Below are 25,639 nucleotides of genomic sequence, written 5' to 3' on the forward strand. Positions count from 1 at the left end.
CAACTGACACTGCAGAAATACAAAAGATTATTAGAGATTACTACAAGCAACTGTATGCCAATAAAATGGACAACCTGGAAGAAATGGACAAATTCTTAGAAATGCACAACCTGCCGAGACTGAACCAGGAAGAAATAGAAAATATGAACAGACCAATCACAAGCACTGAAATTGAAACTGTGATTAAAAATCTTCCAGCAAACAAAAGTCCAGGACCAGATGGCTTCACAGGCGAATTCTATCAAACATTTAGAGAAGAGCTAACACCTATCCTTCTCAAACTCTTCCAACAGATAGCAGAGGGAGGAACACTCCCAAACTCATTCTATGAGGCCAACATCACCCTGATACCAAAACCAGACAAAGACGTCACAAAGAAAGAAAACTACAGGCCAATATCACTGATGAACATAGATGCAAAAATCCTCAACAAAATATTAGCAAACAGAATCCAACAGCACATTAAAAGGATCATACACCATGATCAAGTGGGGTTTATCCCAGGAATGCAAGGATTCTTCAATATACGCAAATCAATCAATGTGATACACCATATCAACAAACTGAAGGAGAAAAACCATATGATCATCTCAATAGATGCAGAGAAAGCTTTTGACAAAATTCAACACTCATTTATGATAAAAACCTTGCAGAAAGTGGGCATAGAGGGAACTTTCCTCAACATAATAAAGGCCATATATTACAAACCCACAGCTAGCATCGTTCTCAATGGTGAAAAACTGAAACCATTTCCACTAAGATCAGGAACAAGACAAGGTTGCCCACTCTCACCACTCTTATTCAACATAGTTTTGGAAGTTCTAGCCACAGCAATCAGAGAAGAAAAAGAAATAAAAGGAATCCAAATAGGAAAAGAAGAAGTAAAGCTGTCACTGTTTGCAGATGACATGATACTATACATAGAGAATCCTAAGGATGCTACCAGAAAACTACTAGAGCTAATCAATGAATTTGGTAAAGTTGCAGGATACAAAATTAATGCACAGAAATCTCTGGCATTCTTATACACTAATGATGAAAAATCTGAGAGTGAAATTAAGAAAACGCTCCCATTTACGATTGCAACAAAAAGAATAAAATATCTAGGAATAAACCTACCTAAGGAGACAAAAGACTTGTATGCAGAAAACTATAAGACACTGATGAAAGAAATTAAAGATGATACAAATAGGTGGAGAAATATACCATGTTCTTGGATTGGAAGAATCAACATTGTGAAAATGACTATACTACCCAAAGCAATCTACCGATTCAATGCAATCCCTATCAAATTACCACTGGCATTTTTTACAGAACTAGAACAAAAAATTTCACAATTTGTATGGAAACACAAAAGACCCCGAATAGCCAAAGCAATCTTGAGAACGAGAAATGGAGCTGGAGGAATCAGGCTCCCTGACTTCAGACTCTACTACAAGGCTACAGTAATCAAGACAATATGGTACTGGCACAAAAACAGAAATATAGATCAATGGAACAGGATAGAGAGCCCAGAGATAAACCCACACACATATGGTCACCTTATCTTTGACAAAGGAGGGAAGGATATACAGTGGAGAAAAGACAGCCTCTTCAATAAGTGGTGCTGGGAAAACTGGACAGCTACATGTAAAAGTATGAAATTAGAACAATCCCTAACACCACACACAAAAATAAACTCAAAATGGGTTAAAGACCTAAATGTAAGGCCAGACACTATCAAACTCTTAGAGGAAAACATAGGCAGAACACTATACGACATAAATCACAGCAAGATCCTTTTTGACCCATCTCCTAGAGAAATGGAAATAAAAACACAAATAAACAAATGGGACCTAATGAAACTTAAAAGCTTTTGCACAGCAAAGGATACCATAAACAAGACCAAAAGACAACCCTCAGAATGGGAGAAAATATTTGCAAATGAAGCAACTGACAAAGGATTAATTTCCAAAATTTATAAGCAACTCATGCAGCTCAATAACAAAAAAACAAACAACCCAATCCAAAAATGGGCAGAAGAACTAAATAGACATTTCTCCAAAGAAGATATACAGATTGCTAACAAACACATGAAAGAATGCTCAACCTCATTAATCATTAGAGAAATGCAAATCAAAACTACAATGAGATATCATCTCACACCGGTCAGATTGGCCATCATCAAAAACTCTAGAAACAATAAATGCTGGAGAGGGTGTGGAGAAAAGGGAACCCTCTTGCACTGCTGGTGGGAATGTAAATTGATACAGCCGCTATGGAGAACAGTATGGAGGTTCCTTAAAAAACTACAAATAGAACTACCATACGACCCAGCAATCCCACTACTGGGAATATACCCTGAGAAAACTATAATTCAGAAAGACTCATGTACCAAAATGTTCATTGCAGCTCTATTTACAATAGCCAGGACATGGAAGCAACCTAAGTGTCCATCAACAGATGAATGGATAAAGAAGATGTGGCACATATATACAATGGAATATTACTCAGCCATAAAAAGAAATGAAACTGAGTTATTTATAATGAGGTGGATGGACCTGGAGTCTGTCATACAGAGTGAAGTAAGTCAGAAGGAGAAAAACAAATACCGTATGCTAACACATATATATGGACTCTAAGGGAAAAAAATGTCATGAAGAGGTTAGTGGTAGGACGGGAATAAAACACAGACTTACTCGAGCATGGACTTGAGGATATGGGGAGGGGGAGGGGTGGGCTGTGACGAAGTGGGGGAGTGGCAGGGACATATATACACTATCAAATGTAAATTAGATAGCTGGTGGGAAGCTGCTGCATAGCACAGGGAGATCACCTCTGTGCTTTGTGACCGCCTGGGGGGGTGGGATAGGGAGGGTGGGAGAGAGGGTGATGCAAGAGGGAGGAGATGTGGGAGCATGTGTGTATGTATAACTGATTCAGTTTGTTGTAGAGGGAAAACTAACACACTGTTGTAAAACAATTATACTCCAATAAAGATGTTAAAAAAAAAAAAAAAAAAAAAAAAAAGATGTTCCACATCACGTGTTATCAGGAGAATGCAAATTAAAATGAGATACCACTATATACCTATTACAATGGCCAAAATCTGGAATGCTGACAACACCAAATGCTGATGAGAGTGGGGCAAAAATAACTCTCATTCATTGATGGTAGGAACACAAAATGGTATAGCCACTTAGGAAGATAGTTTAGTGTACAAAACTAAACATACCCTTACCATACGATCCAGCAATAATACTCCTTGTTATTTATTCAAAGGAGCTAAAAACTTATGTCCATACAAAAACCTACACAAGGATATTTATAGCAGCTTTATTCATAACTGCCAAAACTTGAAGGTAACCAAGATGTCCTTTAGTAGGTGAATGGATCAATAAACTGTGGTACATCCAGACAGTGGAATATTATTCAGTGCTTAAAAAAAAAACCAACAAAACAGTGCTCAAGTCACAAAAAGACAGGGAGGAACCTTAATTGCATATTACTAAGTAAATGAAGCCAATCTGATACACTATGATTCTAACTATTTGACATTCTGGAAAAGGCAAAACTATGGAAGCAAAAATATCAGTGGCTGCCAGGTGTTGAGGGGAGGGGACATATGAATACATGGAGCACAAAGGTCTTTTAGGGCAGTGAAAATACTCTGTTTGGTACCATAATGGTGGATGCATGTCATTATACATTTGTCCAAACCCACAGAATGTACAATATCGAGAGTGAACCCTAATGTAAATTATGGACTTTGGGTGATAAAAATGTATCAATGTAGGTTCACATCGAGTGTAACAAAGGTACCACTATGGTGGGGGATGCTGATAATGGGGGAGGCTGTGCATGTGTGGGGACAGGGGGTATATGGGAAATCTCTGGACCTCCTAATTTTGCTGTGAATCTATAACTGCTCTGGAAAAAAATTAAGTGTTTTTTAAAATAGTAAAAACAAAGAAAGGAATTAAAATGGCACACTACAACATACTTATTTTACACAAAAGAAAGGAGTAAAGGAGGAGACAGGAACAACGACAACCAAAAGAATTGAGACATAGGAAACAAAACCCAACTATCAAAACTAATAAGTGAGTTCAGCAAGGTTGTAGGATATAAGATCAATGTAGAAAAATCAGTCATATTTCTATATACTAACAGTGAACAATCTGAAAATAAACTTAAGAAAACAATTCCATTCATTAAAACATCACAAACAATAAAATCCTTAGGAATAAATTTAACAAAAGAAGTACCAGACCTGTTCACTGGAACTATAAAACTGAAAACACTAAAACTATGAAACATGAAATTTTAAAAGATCTAAATAAGTAGAGGGAGATTCCAAGTTCGTGAATTGAAAGACAAGGTTGTTAAGAAGGCAATTCACCCCAAATTGATTTATAGATTCAACAAAATCCCTATCAGAATACCAACTGGCTTTTCTGAAGAAACTGATAAGCTAATCTAAAATTTATATAGAAGTACAAAAGATCCAGCCAAAACAAATTTGAAAAAAAAAGCTGGAACATTTACACTTTCCTATTTTAAAACTTAATATGAAGCTACAGTAATCAAGGCAATGTAGTGCTGGCATAAGTATAGTCATATAGATGAATGGAACAGAACTGAGAATCTATAAATAAACCCTTACACGTATGGTCAATTCATTTTTGACAAAAGCACCAAAGCAATTCATTGGGGGAAGGATAATCTTTCCAACAAATGCTGCTGAGACAATTAGACAGCCACATGCAAAAAGATAAATTTAGACCCTTCACACCATACAAAAAATTAGCTCAAAATAGATCACAGATCTAAATGTAAGAGCTAAAGATAAAATTTTCAAAGAAAACACAGGAGAAAATCTTGATGACCTTGGTTTAGGCAGAGTTTTTAGATGATACAAAAAGCATGATCTATAAAATTTAAAACTTGATAAATTGGACTTAATCAAAATTTAAAACTTCTGTGTTTCAAAAGACACCATTAAGAAAATAGACTAGGAGAAAATAATTGCAAATCTGATATAGGACTCATATCCAGAATCTATAAAGAACTCTTAAAACTCAATAATAAAAGGGAAAACCCCAATTTAAAAATAGGTTGAAGACTTAAACACAAATATCTACAAGCACATGAAAAGATGACAACATCTTCAGTCACTGGGGAAATGCAAATTAAAACCAAAATGTAGTATCACTTTACACCCATTGAATAACTATAAGATAGACAATAATAAAGTGTTGCTGAGAATGTGGAAAAATTGTAAATTCATACATTACTGGAATATATAAAGTAGAAATATAAAATGATATATTGTACTTTGGGGGAGGTGATGGAAATATATTCAATATTAAAATTGGATTGTGGTGATGGTTACAGAGCTCTGTAAAGAATACCTCAATAGAGCTGTTAAAAAGAAAAATTAGCTTTACCACTAAACTAACTTCCCATTTATAGTACTGGAACAAGTTAGACAACACTACAAGGAAACAATCAGGTATAAAATGTGGGACATTATGTAAGAAAAATGACTTACAATGTTAAGGACAAAAAAATCAGAATTAAAGACTAAAGGTACACAGCAATCAAGTATAATCAAGTATAATGCATCATTCTTGATTAGATTTTACATTGGAAAAAAAAATCGGAAAAAACAAAGACATTTCTGGTGTTGTTGAGGAAGTTTGAATTTTGACTATTAGATGATACTATGAAATTATTGTTGAATTTTTATGTGTGATAATGGTATTGTTCGGTTGCAGCATGTCCTCATTCTTATGAGATATATGTGGAAATATTTAGGGATGAAGTACCAGGATGTCTGCAACATACTTTCAAATGGTTCAGCAAAAATAAATATGTATTTATAAAGATAAAGCAAATATGGAATAATGTAAATAAGTGAACCTAGTTGAAAGGTATCCAAAAAGTTCATTTTACCTCTTCAAACTTTTCTGTAGGTTTAAATATTTTTTTAATAAAAAGTGGGGAGGAGACCTTCAAGATGGCGGAGGAGTAAGACATGGAGATCACCTTCCTCCCCACAAATACATCAAAACTACATCTACATGTGGAACAACTCCTACAGAACACCTACTGAATGCTGGCAGAAGACCTCAGACTTCCCAAAAGGCAAGAAAATCCCCACGTACCTGGGTAGGGCAAAAGAAAAAAGAAAAAACAGAGACAAAAGAATAGGGACAGGACTCGCACCTCTGGGAGGGAGCTGTGAAGGATGAGAAGTTTGCACACACTAGGAAGCCCCTTCACTGGCAGGGATGGGGGATGGGCAGGAGGGAAGCTTCAGAGCCACGAAGGAGAGCGCAGCAACAGGGTGCAGAGGGCAGAGAGATTCCTGCACAAAGGATCAGTGCTGACCAGCACTCAGCAGCCCAAGAGGCTTGTCTGCTCACCCGCCAGGGCGGGTTGGGGCTGGGAGCTGAGGCTCAGGCTTCAGAGGTCAGATCCCAGGGAGAGGACTGGGGTTGGCTGTGTGAACACAGCCTGAAGGGGCTAGTGCACCACGGCTAGCCGGGAGGGAGTCCGTGAAAAAGTCTGGACCTGCCAGAGAGGCAAGAGAACTTTGTTTCAAGGTGTGCAAGGCAAGGGGATTCCTTCCCAGTGTGCCCACAGAAGGCAGAGCACTGCCCAAGAGAGCTCCAGAGATGGGAGCAAGCCATGGCTATCAGCTAGGACCCCAGAGACAGGCATGAATCTCTAATGCTGTGGCCACTGCAACCAAGAATCCTGTGTGCAAGCGCAGGTCACTATCCATGCCTCCCCTGCCCCTGCCAGGAGCCTGTGCAGCATACCACTGCCAGGGTCCTGTGATCCAGGGACAACTTCCCTAGGAGAACACACAGCGTGCCTCAGGCTGTTGCAATGTCAAACCAGCCTCTGCCACCTCAGGATCACCCGGCATTCCAATTATGACTACTGTACCTCTCCCTCCCCCTGGCCTGAGTGAGCAAGAGAGCACTAATCAGCTGCTGCTTTAACCCCCTCCTGTCTGGGCGGGGAATTGACTCCTGAGGGCAGCCTACACCCAGAGGCAGGACCAAAACCAAAGCTGAACCCCAGGAGCTGTGCAAACAAAGAAGAGAAAGGGAAATTTCTCCTTGCAGCCTCAGGAGCAGCAGATTAAATCCTGACGATCAACTTGATAAACCCTGAATCTGAAGAATACCTGAATAGCCACGAATGTTCCCAAAATTGAGGCGGTGGACTTTGAGAGCAACTGTAGACTTGGGGTTTGCTTTCTGTGTCTAATTTGTTTCTGGTTTTATGTTTACCTTAGTTTAGTATTTAAAGCTTATTATCGTTAGTGGACTTGTTTATTGATTTGTTTCTCTCTTCCAGTTTTTAAAAAATTTATATATATATATATTTTTTTTCCTTTTCCTCTCTTTGTGAGTGTGTGTGTGTATGTTTCTTTGTGTGATTTTGTCTGTACAGGTTTGTTTTTACCATCTGTCCTAGGGTTCTGTCTGTCCGTTTTTGTTTTTTAATCTTTCTTCATTTTCTTCTGAGCCTTGTGGTCTTGGTGCTCTGGTTGGGTGTTGGGCCTGAGCCTCTGAGGTGGGAGGGCTGAGTCCAGGACACTGGACCACCAGAAACCTCCCAGCCCCACTTAATATCAATTGGCAAGAGCTCTCCCAGAGATCTTCGTCTCACCACTAAGGCCCAGCTCCACCCAATGGCCAGCAAGCTCCAGTGCTGGACGCCCCATGCCAAACAACTAGCAAGACAGGAGCACAACCCCACCCATTATCCGAGAGGCTGCCTAACGTCATACTAAGTTCACAGACACTCCAAAACACACCACTGGACGTGGCCCTGCCCACCAGAAGGACAAGATACAGCCCCACCCACCAGAACACAGGCTCCAGTCCCCTCCACCAGGAAACCTATACAAGCCACTGAACCAACCTCACCCACGGGGACAGACACCAAAAATAACAGGAACTACAAACCTGCAGCCTGCAAAAAGGAGACCCCAAACATAGTAAGTTAAACACAATGAGAAAACAGAGAAATATGCAGCAGATGAAGGAGCAAGGTAAAAACCCACCAGACCAAACAAATGAAGAGGCAGTCTACCTGAAAAAGAATTCAGAGTAATGCTGGTAAAGATGATCCAAAATCTTGGAAATAAAATGGAGAAAATACAAGAAACATTTAACAAGGACCTACAAGAACTAAAGAGCAAACTAACTGTGATGAACAACACAATAAATGAAATTAAAAATGCCCTAGAAGGAATCAGTAGCAAAATAACTGAGGCAGAAGAACAGATAAGTGACCTGGAATATAAAATAGTGGAAATAACTGCCAAGGAGCAGAATAAAGAAAAAAGAATGAAAAGAATTGAGAACAGTCTCAGAGACCTCTGGGACAACATTAAACACACCAACATTCGAATTATAGGGGTCCCAGAAGAAGAAGAGAAAAAGAAAGGATATGAGAAAATATTTGAAGAGATTACAGTTGAAAATTTCCCTAATATGGGGAAGGAAATAGTCAATCAAGTCCAGGAAGCACAGAGAGTCCCATACAGGATAAATCCAAGGAGAAACACACCAAGACACATATTAATCAAACTATCAAAAATTAAATTCAAAGAAAAAATATTAAAAGCAGCAAGGGAAAAGCAACAAATAACATACAAGGGAAACCCCATAAAGTTAACAGCTGATCTTTCAGCAGAAACTCTGCAAGCCAGAAGAGAGTGGCAGGACATATTTAAAGTGATAAACGGGAAAAAACCTACAACCAAGATTACTCTACTCAGCAAGGATCTCATTCAGATTCAATGGAGAAATCAAAAGCTTTACAGACAAGCAAAAGCTAAGAGAATTCAGCACCACCAAACCAGCTTTACAACAAATGCTAAAGGAACTTCTCTAGGCAGGAAACACAAGAGAAAGAAAAGACCTACAAAAACAAATCCAAAACAATTAAGAAAATGGTAATAGGAACATACATATCGATAATTACCTTAAATGTAAATGGATTAAATGCTCCAAACAAAAGACACAGACTGGCTGAATGGATACAAAAACAAGACCCATGGGCTTCCCTGGTGGCACAGTGGTTGAGACTCCACCTGCTGATGCAGGGGACATGGGTTCGTGCCCCGGTCCAGGAAGATCCCACATGCCGCGGAGCGGCTGGTCCTGTGAGCCATGGCCGCTGGGCCTGTGCACCCGGAGCCTGTGCTCCGCAACGGGAGAGGCCACAACAGTGAAAGGCCCGCGTACAGCAAAAAAAAAAAAAAAAAAAAAAAAAAAGTGTTCACTGAAGAAATCAAAGAGGAAATCAAAAAATACCTACAAACAAATGACAATGAAAACATGATGACCCAAAACCTATGGGATGCAGCAAAAGCAGTTCTAAGAGGGAAGTTTATAGCAATACAATCCTACCTCAAGAAACAAGAAAAATCTCAAATAAACAACCTAACCTTACAGCTAAAGCAATTAGAGAAAGAGCAAAAATACCCCAAAGTTACCAGAAGGAAAGAAATCACAAAGATCAGATCAGAAATAAATGAAAAAGAAATGAAGGAAACAATAGCAAAGATCAATAAAACTAAAAGCTGGTTCTTTGCGAAGGTAAACAAAATTGATAAACCATTAGCCAGACTCATCAAGAAAAACAGGGAGAAGACTCAAATCAACAGAATTAGAAATGAAAAAGGAGAAGTAACAACTGACACTGCAGAAATACAAAGGATCATGAGAGATTACTATAAGCAACTCTATGCCAATAAAATGGACAACCTGGAAGTAATGGACAAATTCTTAAAAAAGTACAACCTTCCGAGACTGAACCAGGAAGAAATAGAAAGTATGAACAGACCAATCACAAGCAATGAAATTGAAACTATGATTAAAAATCTCCCAACAAACAAAAGCCCAGGACCAGATGGCTTCACAGGCAAATTCTATCAGAAAGGAGCTAACGCCTATACTTCTCAAACTCTTCCAAAATATAGCAGAGGGAGGAACACTCCCAAACTCACTCTATGAGGCCACCATCACCCAGATACCAAAACCGGACAAAGATGTCACAAAAAAAGAAAACTACAGACCAATATCACTGATGAACAAACATGCAAAAATCCTGAACAAAACACTAACAAACAGAATCCAACAGCACATTAAAAGGATCATACAGGGCGTCCCTGGTGGCACAGTGGTTGAGAGTCCACCTGCCAATGCAGGGGATGCGGATTCGTGCCCTGGTCTGGGAGGATCCCGCATGCCGCAGAGCAGCTGGGCCCGTGAGCCATGGCCGCTGCGCCTGCGCGTCCAGGGCCTGTGCTCCGCAAGGGGAGAGGCCACAGCAGTGAGGCCCACGTACCAAAAAAAAAAAAAAAGGATCATACACCATGATCAAGTGGGGTTTATCTCACGAATGCAAGGATTCTTCAATATAAACAAATCAATCAATGTGATACACCATATTAACAAACCATATGATGATCTCAATAGATGCAGAAAAAACTTTCGACAAAATTCAACACCCATTTATGATAAAAACTCTCCAGAAAGTGGGCATAGAGGGAATAAAGGCCATATACGACAAACCCACAGCCAACATCATTCTCAATGGTGAAAAACTGAAACCATTTCCTCTAAGATCAGGAACAAGACAAGGTTGCTCACTCTCACTACTATTATTCAACATAGTTTTGGAAGTTTTAGCCACAGCCATCAGAGAAGAAAAAGAAAGAAAAGGAATTCAAATTGGAAAAGAAGAATCAAAGCTGTCACTGTTTGCAGATAACATGATACTATACATAGAGAATCCTAAAGGTGCTACCAGAAAACTACTAGAGCTAATCAATGAATGTGGTAAAGTAGCAGGATACAAAATTAATACATAGAAATCTCTTGCATTCCTATACACTAACGATAAAAAATCTGAAAGAGAAATTAAGGAAACAATCTCATTTACCACTGCAACAAAAAGAATAAAATGCCTAGGAATAAACCTTCCTAAGGAGACAAAAGACCTGTATGCAGACACTGATGAAAGAAATTAAAGATGATACAAACAGATGGAGAGATATACCATGTTCTTGGATTGGAAGAATCAACACTGTGAAAATGACTATACTACCCAAAGCAATCTACAGATTCAGTGCAATCCCTATCAAACTACCAATGGCATTTTTCACAGAACTAGAACAAAAAATGTCACAATTTGTATGGAAAAACAAAAGAGCCCGAATAGCCAAAGCAATCTTGAGAAAGAAAAATGGAGCTGGAGGAATCAGGCTCCCTGACTTCAGACTATATTACAAAGCTACAGTAATCAAGACAGTATAGTACTGGCACAAAAACAGAAATATAGATCAATGGAACAGGATAGAAAGCCCAGAGATAAACCCATGCACATATGCTCACCTTATTTTTGATAAAGGAGGCAAAAATATACAATGGAGAAAAGACAGCCTCTTCAATAAGTGGTGCTGGGAAAACTGGACAACTACATGTAAAAGAATGAAATTAGAACACTTCCTAACATCATATACAAAAATAAACTCAAAATGGATTAAAGACCTAAATGTAAGGCCAGACACTATAAAACTCTTAGAGGAAAACACAGGCAGAACACTCTATGACATAAATCACAGCAAGATCCAAATTTTTGACCCACCTCCTAGAGAAATGGAAATAAAAGCAAAAATATACAAATGGGACCTAAAGAAATTTAAAAGCTTTTGCACAGCAAAGGAAACCATAAACAAGATGAAAAGACAACCCTCAGAGTGTGAGAAAATATTTGGAAACCGAGCAACTGAGAAAGGATTAATCTCCAAAATATACAAGCAGATCATGCAGCTCAAAATCAAAAAAACAAACAACCCAATCCAAAAATGGGCAGAAGACGTAAACAGACATTCCTCCAAAGAAGACATACAGATTGCCAAGAAACATGTGAAAGGCTGCTCAACATCACTAATCATTAGAGAAATGGAAATCAAAACCACAATGAGGTATCACCTCACACCAGTCAGAGTGGCCATCATCAAAAAATCTACAAACAATAAATGCTGGAGAGGGTATGGAGAAAAGGGAACCATCTTGCACTGTTGGTGGGAATGTAAATGATACAGCCACTAAGGAGGACAGTATGAAGTTTCCTTAAAAAAATAAAAATAGAACTACCATGTGAACCAGCAATCCCACTATTGGGCATATACCCTGAGAAAACCACAATTCAAAAAGAGGTATGTACCACAATGTTCAAGGCAGCACTATTTACAATAGCCAGGACATGGAAGCATCCTAAGTGTCCATCAACAGATAAATGGATAAAGAAGATGTGGCACATGTATACAATGGAATATTACTCAGCCATAAAAAGAAACGAAATTGAGTTATTTTTAATGAGGTGGACGGACCTAGAGTCTGTCATACAGAGTGAAGTAAGTCAGAAAGAGAAAAACAAATACCATATGCTAACACATATATATGGAATCTAACAAAACCAGAAAGGTTCTAATGAACCTAGGGGCAGGACAGGAATAAAGATGCAGATGTAGAGAATGGATTTGAGGACATGGGGAGGGGGGAAGGGTAAGGTGGGACAAAGTGAGACAGTAACATTGACATACACTACCAAATGTAAAATAGATGGCTGGGGGAAGCAGCTACATAGTGCAGGGAGATCAGCTCGGGGCTTTGTGACCACCCAGAGGGGTGGGATAGAGAGGGTGGGAGGGAGGTGCAAGAGGGAGGGGATATGGGGATATATATATACGCATAGCTGATTCACTTTCTTATATAGCAGAAACTAACACACCATTGTAAAGCAATTATACTCCAATAAAGATGTTTTTTTTAAAAAAGACATTAAAAAGACTTAAATAAGTGATACAACATGTTCATGGATTAGAAGGTCCAATATAATAAAATTAATTCTCTCCAAAGGCCCTGCAGAATCATGGCAACTCCAGTCAAAATCTCAATGTGTTTGGTTTGCTTTTTTAGTTTTTGGGAGGAAACTGACAAGTTCTTTTTAAAATGGACATGGAAGAACAAACAACCAAGAAGAGCCACGAGCTCTTGAAGAACAACAAGGTGAAAGGACTTGCTATACTATATATCAAAACTTTTTTAAAAGATATAGTAATGAAGAGAGTGTATACAGCACAGGAGAAGACCAATAAAACAAAATTAAAAGTCCAGAAGTAAATCTTTGCATATATCAATGCTTAATATATAACAGAAAGCACTTCAAAGCAGTTGGAATAGGAAGGTTTTTTTCAACCAATGGTGCTGGGACAACAGACTAATCATATAAAGAAGCAAAAAATAATAATAATAAATTACCTCATACCACATGCCAAAGACAGTTCCAAGTAGGATGAAACTTCTGTGAGAGAGGCAAAACTAATAAAGCATTTAAGAAGAAAATATCAGCCATATTCATAACCTGGAGAGAGAAAAAATTTTTAAGTGAAACAGAAACCATGCTACCCATAAGGGAAAATTGATGTATTTGAACATATTAGAATTAAAATCTTAATCAAAACATTGTGAAAAGGCAAGCCACAAACTGGGAAAAGATTTTGTAACACCACTCATAAAGGAATAGTATCCAGAACATATAAAGAACCCCCTGCCAATTATTAACAAAAATGGACAAAACCTGAACACACATTTCACTCACCAAAGATGAAATCCAAATAGCCAATAAACTTATAGGCGTTCTCACATGCTATGAGGTGGAAAGTAAATTAGTAAAGTCTTTTTGAAGAACAATGTGGCAATATATATGAACATATAAAAGGCGTCAGCCTCATTTGATATAAGGAAAATGCTAATTAAAATCACAAGATAACATTATACACTCTACAGATTGGTAAAACTTAAAGAGCCAATACATTCTTGAAGGAATGTAAATCAGTATGAGCATCTCTGGGAAATAGTTTGGCATGATCTAGCTAAGTTGAATCTTATAAACCTTGTGCCTCTGTGGTTCTGCTCTTAGGTATATATCCTTTTAAAAATGCATACTCCAAAACACACATACAAAATATCCAGAGCAGCACTGTCTGTAATATACCCAAACTGGAAACAACCCAGATATCCAGAGTAAAATGGCAAAATAAATTGTAATATATTCATACAATGGAATAAGCAAATCATAGCTTATACAGCAAATTATAGGGATGAATCTTATAATGTTTAGAAAAAGAAGCAAAAGTATACAGTATAATTTGTTTCACATAAATCTCAAAAACAGGAACTAAGTAGTGTGTTTAGGAATGTATACGTGGGTGGTAAAACTATAAAGAAAAGCAAAGAAATAAAGAGCAGGGATGGTGTTAAAGACGACAGCAGGGGTTATGATGGGAGGATCCTGTGGGGGAACTTCTAAGGTATTAGAAATGTCCTCTTTCTTGACCTGGGTAGTTACATGGGTGTTCACTTTATTACTGTCTGTTTAAAAAATATCTATGTGTGTGTCTGTGTATACATATACACATAGATGTTTCATGTATTTTCTGTATATCACACTATAGTAATAAGATACACAGAGAGTAAATATGGAAAGACATTTGACCTCACTAGTAATTAGTAAAATGATAACTAAAACACCTATCACGATTTGCCTAAAATGTAAAAGACTGACAATATCCATTTTTGCTGCAGTTGCAAAGAAATAGGCATTCTCCATATGCTGTCAGAAGGAAAGTAAATTAGTAAAGCCTTTTTGAAGAACAATGTGACAATATATATAAAAATGTAAAACCCATTATCTTGTGAAGTACCGATTCCAATATCCATCCTAATGAAATACTAGCACTTGTACTCAAAATATGTGTACAAAGATGTTTACTGTTCACTACAGCATTGCTTGCAATAGTGAAAAAGATGTATAAATGTCAATAAGGGAGTTTTTGTGAAAAGTATCATAACCCATACACTGGAATACTATGCAGCTGTTAAAAATTAATCTTTGTGAGCTGACCCGGAAAGATCTTAAAGACTTCAGGTGAACAAAAGCAAGTCACAGAACAACACATACATAGCATAATCCTGTTTTTAAAATCTAAATATGTACATATATTTATATACATATATATGTATGAAAAACAGACTACAAATTTATACTCTAACCTGTTAGCAGTGATTACCTCTGGGGCAGGGAGGGTAAAGGGAGAAGCAGAGTAAAGAGGGTACTTTCACATCTTTTTTTCCTCTCTCTCTCTCTCTCTATATATATATATATTTTTTTTTTTTTTTTTTCCTGAATCTTTGGTAAGAACATATCCATGGACTACTTGCTTACTTTTAACCGGTGGTAATAGCAAAACAACTGTATTGGTATTTATTCCATTCCAATGAGAACAGCTGAATACATTTGGAAATAACTTGCTTTTGAAGCGAATTCTTCTGTTCCTGGAGGGCCTCGAGAGAGCCTATAGTGTGTTACAGGGCTGTCAGCCATCAACTGATGAACCATGTGTAGGATATTAAGTGACTTGGTCCATCTCCAGGCTCACCCCTTGAAAATATTTGCATACATTCTCATATGCCGGCTCACTGGCAATAGCAATAATGTTTTCCCAAAGTACTTTGCTAAAGTAAATAAATTCTGATGCTATACATCAAATCACAACCAGAGCAAAGTGTTGATGTGGCTGTCAAGATGCATGTTTAGCTCTAAATTAGTAATCTCACCCTTGGTGAGTGACTTTTGGAATAAGTTTGTATTTGGATTCATAATGAAGAGCCTAGACCCCACCAAATTATGAGATAGAGTTTTTCTCTTTCTTCTGCATTCCTCTCACCCCATCACAGCCCTTTCCAAATCAAATGATTTCCTGCAAGAGTGGGAAAGAGGGAAACCTGATCATTAGTTATTGGGAATCAGTAGTGAATCAAAATAAAAAGTACTACCGGTACCTTTATGAAGGAAAATCCAACTCCATGCATATATTTTGGTGTGCATTTTATTTTTGACTGGAATCATATCCATATGAATGAAAACTGCCGAAGTATTCTTTACTCTTTTGAAAGCTAGGCCCTTGCCTTGCTGTGTCAGAGGAAGGCAAAACTAAGCCAGTAATGCTGGAGACATCCCTGTTTCCATACGCACACCGACAGGAGAGGAGCTGTCTAGGAAATGCCTTTTGATTGATGAACAGAGGAGAAACTATACACACGTGAAATATAAATGGCAACATATCAGCACACACACAAGTCATTAACCTGGTCCTCCGGCATCCCCTGGCATGCATCTGTTCTGTAGGGTCTCTTCTTCAATGGTCTCAGCGCTTTGTCTCATTATGCCTCTTATCAGCAAATACCTTTTTATTCCAGAATGGAAAACAAGCTAGGAATTAAATACATCCAATACTGAATGCTTTATTTCCATAAGTCACCAATGAGAATGAATTTAATTTTAATACATTTATTTCCGTGTGATTCTTAATAAAGCACTTTCAAAACATTCTGTACATTTCAAGCCACTCAGAACTGCATTACATTCTATAAATGTGATTTGTCGGGATGAGGTGCCAAGATGTCTCTGTACAAAGATGTACAATATGTACAGTCACTATAAGTGCAAGCTGTGCAAAGCAGTCTAGGACAGTAATTCATGCCAAGGCTTAGAAAACATTTCAACACATAAAACTAAAGATTCAAACTGCGTTGTATTTTTTTTTCCTGGGCAAATGATTAGTTTATAAACAAATATATGTATATGTCATATAGAAAGAATAGTTTGACCCCTCAGCTCAGTCAGTACCATGCAGCTGACTGGATGCGTTATGGGGCTGCTCTCCTAGGCCTCTCTCTAGGGTGCTATTTTGCCGCACTTGATGGTTATCTCATCACTGAGCTGCCGCCGCCACCTTTGGCTGAACCACAGCAACACTAGGAGGTTTAAATTTGGGGAGATAAAGGCCAAACTTGTTTTCGATGCCAGCAAAAGTGGCTGTGGCGAGTCTGTATCCGCCGATGTGGTCGGGATTGGCAGGAGGAAGGTCTGCGATGCGCGACTTAGGTGTTGGTTCTGAGCCAGAGGGTTTGCTGTTGATAGGGAAAGCCAATGGTTAGTGGGCTCGAGACTGATAAAGATGGAAAACTACTGAACACTTTCAATCTGACCCACGTGCCTCAAAGAAGAGTGTCTGTCCAATGAGTTCCTTGTCATCTCTGCTGCGTTAGTCATTATTTATAGCTACTTTGAAAGCAACACAGTCACATATTTGATTAAGAAGAGAAATGGCCTCAATTTCATATACATATATAGATCCACAGAAAAGAGACCAGAAAAAAATACACTCAAATATTACCACTCTGGAAAGTAGGAATACGGATGATTTTCTCTTTTCTATTTTTCTGTTTTCCCAATTCTTTTACACTAAGTATAAATTAATCATAGAAAATTTACATCTTTTATATTGACATAATTTTAAAAGCTAACTTTTTAGGTAATAGACTCACAAAGGTTATTACTAAAATTACTTAAAGAGAAATAGATATAATTCTTACTTTTCCAGGATGTAAAAGTATAGAAAAGCCTGGAATTATGAGATTGCTGTTCTTACTTTCTTTGTGTCAAGTCCCTCTACCTCTTGGTTCAACAGCTAATTCCCTACTTGGCTTCTGAGCAGGAAAGGGATTCACAGGTTTATGAGGAAAAGACTCAGATACAGAATTTGATCTTCTGCTGAAAAGCTGGTAATTGCTTCCTTTGGGTACAACCTTCGCCAGCAAATTCAAGTGATTCCTCTTGTCCACAGCACAAGCTTCAAGTACTAAGCTTCAAAAGGCCCAATTTCTGGCCTAAATGTCACCAGTGATTTTGTCCATGGGCATAACCTCTCTTTGAACTTTTTGGGGGGGTTTTTTGCAGTAAATCAGTTCTAAGAATGTCTATACCTATCTAATAATAAATTATGGTGAATAATGAAATCTTGGGGGTGTGAAAGGGCTTGACTGAGTCTTAGAAAGTTTACAAAAGTGTAACTAATACAAATTTATATTACTTCTGGAGAAAAGGCCATATATAATAAAATCCAAATAAGGAGCTAAATCCATGAAGCTCAGTATCTGCTCATACTTAGAAGACAGTTATTCACATTACATTTTAATTTGCTGCCACCCTAAACTTTCCCCAAGTAGCTGCTTAATACTTGTACAACGTCACCCTGCCAACGTCTTACTCCTCCGACACTGAAGCTTCTCAAGTCCACTGTCTGTTATAAATGTGTTGGTCCTGCAGGATCCTCTGTCCTATCAGTTTCTGTTCCAAAACTGCCTTAGTAGGCTGAACAAAGACCTGTTTTGGGGTTTGGTGCTTTCTTTATAAGGGAGTTGAAAAGCTGCACTTACAGGCCTCCAAAATCAATATAAAACCACCGCTGGAGAAGTTCATAGGTGACCAAAGTAACACCAAACTGGGGAGAGGATCGAAACACTCGAGCTGAAAGAGAAAGACTGGGGCAGTTAACAGCAGGATGACTATGGCAAAGACAACCAGTGAGTAATGGGAACAGGACCCCAATGCCAGCCTTTCCACATGGCCCCAGCCCCTACCTGCGGTTCCTTTCCAAAATGCAGAGGGCCCTTCTTCCCGGAGTATCTTCCTGAAACAGTCGATGACACCACTGTAGGTCGTTTGGCCAGCGCGGGCGGCCACCTGCAGTCTTGTCTTGATGACATCAGCAGGGGTCACCAGAGAAGCGGCAGGCACACCTTTCAGGAGAAAGGCACATATAATTCATCCAAAGTACCTTAACAAAGGACAGACATACTGCTAAAACTAACAATACAATTAGCAGCTTTAACTTGAAGCTTCTTAAATAGATACCTGGGCGCTAATGGAAAAAGGATCTATAAGCCTATTAGCTGCTTCAATGGGGTCAGGGCAAAGCTCTTTTTTTTTTCTTTCTGAATTAGGAAAATCACTCTATATTGCATGATCCTGAAGAACTAGGTGAGGAAAAAATGCAGCAATATTACTAGGACAATCCCCAAGTGTTCTCCTTTAGTTTTCAATGATTTTACCTCCTTTCTTTTCTTAAATAAGATACAGTACTTTCATGTATAATAGAAAAAATGAGGATAATGCCAATTTAATGAGCTGCTAAATATATCTGATACCAAGCTGTAGTGTTTTTTGCTGATTCCTGTCACCATACTGTGCAAGGTGAATATCAACACTCATATATCCACTCACCCGTCTGAGGGGCTAACTTGAGAGTTGACTGTGCCCCTTTTAGACATGCTTACATGACAGAAGTCATTACAACGGAAGCAGAGGAGGCCAAGCAAGCAGTTAAGGAACGTAAGGGAACTGATCATCAAAAGGCCTTGTCATCCATCCCCTGTGCCCCAACTCCCCGGGGCCATGTTAAGATTCATCAACAGCAGGACACACGAGATGGATTTCACAACCACACCTTTCACTTATAAAACAAAACAGGGAACAAAGGAGCAAGATAATCTTCCTCAGGGGGAAGAAATTCAATTTGGCCTGAATATCACCAAATGGTCACTAGGCAGATGGAGCCCACGATTCTGGGGGGCGGGGGTTCTATTAGAGACCATGCAAACATCCCCTCCCAGAGCCCCCTGCATTGCTCAGACAGAACTAGGTAAACTGCTGCCTTTGGAATGTTCTGAATTCTGAATGTTCTCAGTGCCTGCCAGCAAAGCTTTACAGGTAAAAATGAGAACAATTCATCTCTCATTCTGAAAACTGACATCGAATGTCTGTGGACAAGAAGCTGGTGCTGACAGTTCCATGAAAATGTTTACTTGGTTCCATCAGCCACTGGCAAAACACCTGTCCATGATTAGACTGTTCTTTGCTGCTGCCTGGACAGCAGAGAGAAAAGACCGAGGGGAAGATTCGCTGGCCCTCACTTAAAATGGGGAGGCTTTGGTGGACACCCAAAAGGAACTGGATGAACACCCGGTGCCAAGACTGAGCAGGCAGCTTTACTGGCTTTCAAACTAAAACTGCAAGTGACTGCCCCAAAGAAGGGCTCAAGGCTCCCTGGGAGAGTTTCTCGATCATCACGGGTCATTCCCTATCATCGTGGATGAGAAGAGTAACATGCCCACCCGACACCCCTGGAAGCAAAGGTTCCTGCCACACGCCACACTCCAGGGAGTGCTCGGGCTATCCTGCTGTGCTTAGCCAGCAAACCAGAGGAGAAGGTATCCAGTGAGCCACCCAGCAGTGCCAGGAGCCAAGTGGTAAGAGCCACCCTAAGCACCCGGGGACAGCCCTGGGTTTGTGTTCATTCACCTTGCCCGTTTCTCTCCCTGACCAGCTGTAACGGGGAGCAAGCATGCGCCCTTTCCTTCTTCTGTCACGTCTGAGGGCTGGTGCAATAAAGGACAACCGGTCCTCCCCTTCTACCCCGAGTCAGCTCCCTCACAGCTCAAGAGGAAGGCTGGAGCATGAGATCAGGAGGAAGCATCTTGGTACCTTCCTGCACTTGTTGGGCTCCTCTTTCAGATGGAATCTCTTCTGTGCTTAACCTGGTACCTTAGACCAGATGAAGATTTTCATTCGTTCCATTTACATCTACTGAGCTCCTATTATTACTATGTTGGCCACGTAGGGAAGGCAAGGATGAAGAGAATGAAACCCCTGCCCTCAAAGAGCTTCCAGTCCAGTACAGAGGATAAAACTTATGCAAACAACCATTTTAAAAAGACAAAAAGTATTAAGGGACAGAGAAGAGATGCCAACAGAGTGCGAGGTGGTGTGCTGGGGAAGTACGGCTCACTTTGGTCTGATGAGGACGATGGCAGAAGGAACAGGAACAGCTTCCTGAAGCAAACTCAATTTTGAGCCAAATCGTGTTGGTTCCAATATACAGAATTAGAAAGTGAGAGCATGCTTAGACCTGTGCGTCAGGATGAGGTACAACAAAGCAACTGATTTGATGAAGAATGTTTCCACTTTAATGCTTAGCTTGGCTGCACCCAAGGTTTCAGGGGCAGAGGAGGCTAAGAAACATGTTACTGATGAAAGCCCAATTGAGATGGGCAGAGCTAAGTTGGCTCTGAGTTGCTAAGCTGCATTAAGCTGTTTATCCACATTATGCAAATGTAATTAACTCTCATCAGAATTACAGCACACCTCGCAAAGGAGAAAAAGCGATCATATTTAAACTAAGTCAGATACAAACAATAACCTTTCCAGAAATAAAGGGGGAAAGCACATACAGATTCTGTACTTCTTAAAGAGAATGTAGGGGGAGGCGGGGACTCTTTTGGTTAAAAAAAAATAATTGTAGTTACCTGCCATGGCTCCAGCTGCAAGGAGATATATACCTCCCACGTGTCCGTTTTCATCAGCCAGAAGTAGTTTGCAGTGAGCATAAACAGGAAAATAGATTGCAGAGAAGGGAATGTCTCGGAGGAAGCACGCTTTGGCACCCTGTCACACAGTGAGGAAACAGTGCAAAACAGTTGTGTAAACAAGGTGTGAATGCCCACGAGGGATCCAGGGTGATAAGCCTGAGATGTCCCTCAAACAGCATTGGAACTGATGTGGAAGGGAAACAGGAGAACCAGCCGGGCACAGGGAAACAGAGACATGGCTCAAAGTTTGAGAAACACTGGTGGACCCAGGAGTCCTAGAGTTAGTTAACTGGGTAATGATGGTATTCTGGCAACTAAGAATTTTCTGGCATTTCCAGTATAGATTCAGATTTTAAGGTTAATAAAAATTCAGTGCTCAAATCTCTAGGCTGCTTGTTCTGTTTGGCTTTGGTGAGTGCCAGGGGGAGGGCGTGTGGGTGGGAATAGACTTAGAAACCCAACATTAATAGCTTGATTTCAAAGCAACCAGCAAAGGCAGCCCCCAAAACTAACAAATTACCAATTCAACCCACCTCAGCTTTGAGTCCCTGAAGTACCAGGTAAGAAGCTATGGACAGGAGCAGTGGAAAAGGAAAGTGACTATTTTAGGGAAGGAGAAAAAGAAACCACCAATCTTCTCTCTTCATTCCCCATGTCCTAAATAGCAGAGGACGGGGGAAACCCAGACAAAATATTTTAGCAGGAAATTTCCCTGGGAGTAGAAATCCAGCCAGGTACAGCTTGTCTCAGTGACTGAGGTTGCAGTGAACACCTTCCTCAACCCCACTATTCTACTCCCCAGGCTTTAGCTAGCCGGGCAAAAACTAAGTCTTTGGTACTTGTTTCCCCCATGGCTCTGTTTTTAAAAGACAAACTCAAACATTAAAAAAAAAAAATTCCTGGGACTCTCTGAGAGATGATACAGAGAGAAACAACTTTAATAAAATCAGCTCTCAAAGGGAATTCCAAAAAGGATGTAAGTTGGGGGTGGAGGGGAGGAAATATGTACAAAACTCTCCCAGGATAGGCATCATTGGTTTACTGGTCTCCTAAGAGCCTTCTAGCTGTGTGATTCTAATCCAGAGAATTTCTAATTTCCAAATTGTAGCTACAGAAGCCAATTTACACATTTCTACTGTGATGGATCTATAAATAAATCAGATGCTGTGGAAACACAGTTGTCTATAAAAGCTAAATTTACGTATACCCCCTTTATACCAGGCAAAAGAATAGAAAGAAATATTCTTCCTTGTTTAAGAAAAATAATAGCTCCTGCTCCATTACATCTGATCTGTAATGATGGGAGTAAGTACACCTGTGGGGAAGGAATCTGTTGACTGGCATTTTGCTAAAGTACAGTACACCCTGGTTTGGTTTGGTTTTGTGTCTTTAAATGGAATTCATTTTTGACAAATCCCACCACTTAACTTCTTAAAGACCTGAATCCTACCAAACTCTACTACTGTTTCACTGTGGTCAAATTATTAAGACAAAGAGAAGCTCCTACTGGGAAGATAACAATAGAGCTAACTCAGACTCAAAATAAACGTTTGAAGTCCTAAACCAGCCCAAAAAGAACACCAAAGAAACTTCCCAAACCCACCGTCAAACAAAAGGCTGTGAGCCTGCAGCCAGCAGGTCTGCAGGGCTGGCCTCCCTGCTGGCAGCTTCATAAAGGCCTGAAGATGACAACAGGAGAGCGTGTTTGTATATCTCACTGCCTCTAATAGAAGTGTCCTGGTTTTTTCTTTTTGTTTGATTTTCTACTCCAGGGACTACCCCGCTGGACAAGATTCCTTTTCCATTTGGTGGGGGAGAAGTCTGGCTCCACATTTTTTCACATTTCTATTGAGTACATTACAACCTCCCTACTGAGATAACCCAAGGGAATCTACCCACCTTATACAGACCAAAGAGTCCCAGGTCCCGGAGCACATTCAGGGCACTGACCCTGGGTCCTGTGGTGATCTCTCCAGCTACCTGCAGGCGAATCTTGACTATCTCCAGAGGGTTAGTAAAGATGACCTGAGAGCCGCCAGCCTGCAGGCAAGAAAGGAGAGATAGAGCAGATTTCCAAATCTGCCCCACCGGAAGAACAGGCAAGAAAAATCCGGAGATGCCTCCACATTGTACCACTTTACGCTTCCCTCTTCACGGGGGAATGAGAGTCTGATGCTTTGGTCTATGCTGGAGGGGCTCACAGGGATGGCCCGAAACTCTGTCTCAAGCTTTGTTTCTATTTGAAATGTCAAGAATGTCTCCCAGAGCAGTCTTTCCAAGGTTAACCCAGCCATATGCAAAATGGCAAAACTAATAAACTCATTTGGAAAATAAAAGTGAAGCAAGATGTGGCAACACAAGATCCAATGAAAGGGAAAGAGATGGTAGAAGATTGACTGGTATCTTTTACCAAGCTGGAGCTAAAATTCGGATCTACAACAGTTTCTTTCCTCTTCTTCGCAAGCGTTCTCCTTAGCTCGACCACCCGCTTCTGCTTCACTGGACTGCACAGCAAGTAACACAGAGGTGTTTCTGCCCCACAGAGGTGGCTTAAGTCAAAGGGGAAAGTCTCCTCTGGTTCAAATTCTAAAATGTACTATCCTGAACAAAACTCTGAGACAGATCTACAACTACATGCACACGAAAGAAGATAATTTGGAAGGACAATTGCAGTATCATTTCAAGACCAAACCAGAAACACTGTTCAAAGACAGAGCTGGGAAATGGAACATCTAGTTACCATGAGAACGAGAAGGCAAATCAAAGCCACACTCCACACTCTCTAGCGGTGGGTGACTGACAGAGGTATTTGAATTTGGCTAATGAAAGTGTATTTGCACCTGAAATCTGTTAACTAGCCGGGGGGGGGGGGGTGGGGGGGGGGTGGGGGGGGGGATGTTTAACAAAACTGCTACCAACTCCTTTTTTGGTTTCTGTAAGAAAGAAAAAAAGTGTTTATGTGTATGTGTGTACATATGGATATATAAAAATAAATAAAAATTTAAAAACATAAGTATATATACATCTCCATTCATGAAGTGAAAAAAATCTCATTTGCACATCTTCATCTCAAGTGTAGCTGTTTACATTACATAATCAGAACCACATTCGTATAATCATATTACATTATATAATCATAACTTCACTGTAATAGCATGTCACATGTGAAACAGGAAACGGGTACCTCACTGGTGATTCTAATTCCACAGGTATGGGTGGACTACAAACAACACCCATAAAGCTCACAAGCAGGGGCTTCCCTGGTGGCACAGTGGTTAAGAATCTGCCTGCCAGTGCAGGGGACATGGGTTTAAGCCCTGGTCCAGGAGGATACTACATGCCGCAGAGCAACTGAGCCTGTGCGCCACAACTATTGAGCCGGCGCTCTAGAGCCCGCGAGCCACAACTACTGAGCCTGCATGCCTAGAGCCTGTGCTCTGCAACAAGAGAAGCCACCGCAATGAGAAGCCTGAGCACCGCAATGAAGAGCAGCCTATGCTCTCCGCAACTAGAGAAAGCCCATGTGCGGCAATGAAAACCCAACACAGCCAAAAATAAATAAAATTTATAAAAATTAAAACAAAAAGTTATTAAAAAAAAATACTCACGAGCAACATTCAATGCCACTTCAGTACTCTACCTTCACCCACATTCCCGTTCATTCTTTCTAAAACCCACAGCCCTCCCAGACCCCATTTTCCAAGGGGGAGCAACAAGTCCCAGCCCATTCTCCTAACTGGCCAGGGGCTTTAAACCAACTAAATACTCCTGTTCCAATCCTGATCCCTTACTCCTATCAACATCCACAACTGCCAACACTGACACAAGATTCCTTTCCTCCTTGTGAGACGCTTACTGTCTTGGATTCCTCAGGGCCCTAATCCTCTTTTTGTCCACCAAGCACAGAGGGTACAGCAATTTGCTGTCTCTCTGTGGACTTCCTGCAACTCCCAACTCGACACAATCCAGACCACTGGCACACTGGCCCCTGAATGACAACTGACCCAATTTTACATGTTGGTTTGCCTGTGTTTCTCTCTCTTTTAATCTAGGGCACTGCCGGCAGGAGGAAGTATTTCAATGTTTCAATCGAAGCAAACAATACTTTCAAAAGGATTGCTGGGTGAAAAATTATGTCAAAATGATAATCCAAGTAATTGCTCCTCATAGCTAGCATTAAAGACCAAACCAATCGAAAAAGTTTACTACTTCCCTGAAATCTCTTGTTTAAATAATGGTTGCAAAGGCTATCTTTGGGGAAATGTGCTTTATGTTCTAGACTA

The 25,639-nt window shown here is 40.0% G+C and overlaps 1 protein-coding gene across 10 annotated transcripts in view; it reads right to left on the reverse strand.

The window, feature by feature from the left end:
* Positions 1-16,418: 16,418 nt before the first annotated feature.
* SLC25A12 (solute carrier family 25 member 12) overlaps positions 16,419-25,639 on the reverse strand; it is a 180,402-nt gene continuing 171,181 nt past the window's right edge. For all 10 annotated transcript variants that reach the window (XM_067026303.1, XM_067026304.1, XM_067026306.1 and 7 more), the window contains 5 exons: positions 23,256-23,396; positions 21,294-21,432; positions 18,570-18,728; positions 18,366-18,456; positions 16,419-17,057 (listed from right to left, as the gene is read on the reverse strand). In XM_067026303.1, the coding sequence (XP_066882404.1) occupies positions 16,859-17,057; positions 18,366-18,456; positions 18,570-18,728; positions 21,294-21,432; positions 23,256-23,396 (729 nt within the window). In that variant the 3' untranslated portion in view covers positions 16,419-16,858. The remainder of the gene's footprint in view (positions 17,058-18,365; positions 18,457-18,569; positions 18,729-21,293; positions 21,433-23,255; positions 23,397-25,639) is intronic.

This window comes from Kogia breviceps, chromosome 2 (assembly GCF_026419965.1).
Source record: "Kogia breviceps isolate mKogBre1 chromosome 2, mKogBre1 haplotype 1, whole genome shotgun sequence".
Classification (NCBI taxonomy): domain Eukaryota; kingdom Metazoa; phylum Chordata; class Mammalia; order Artiodactyla; family Physeteridae; genus Kogia; species Kogia breviceps.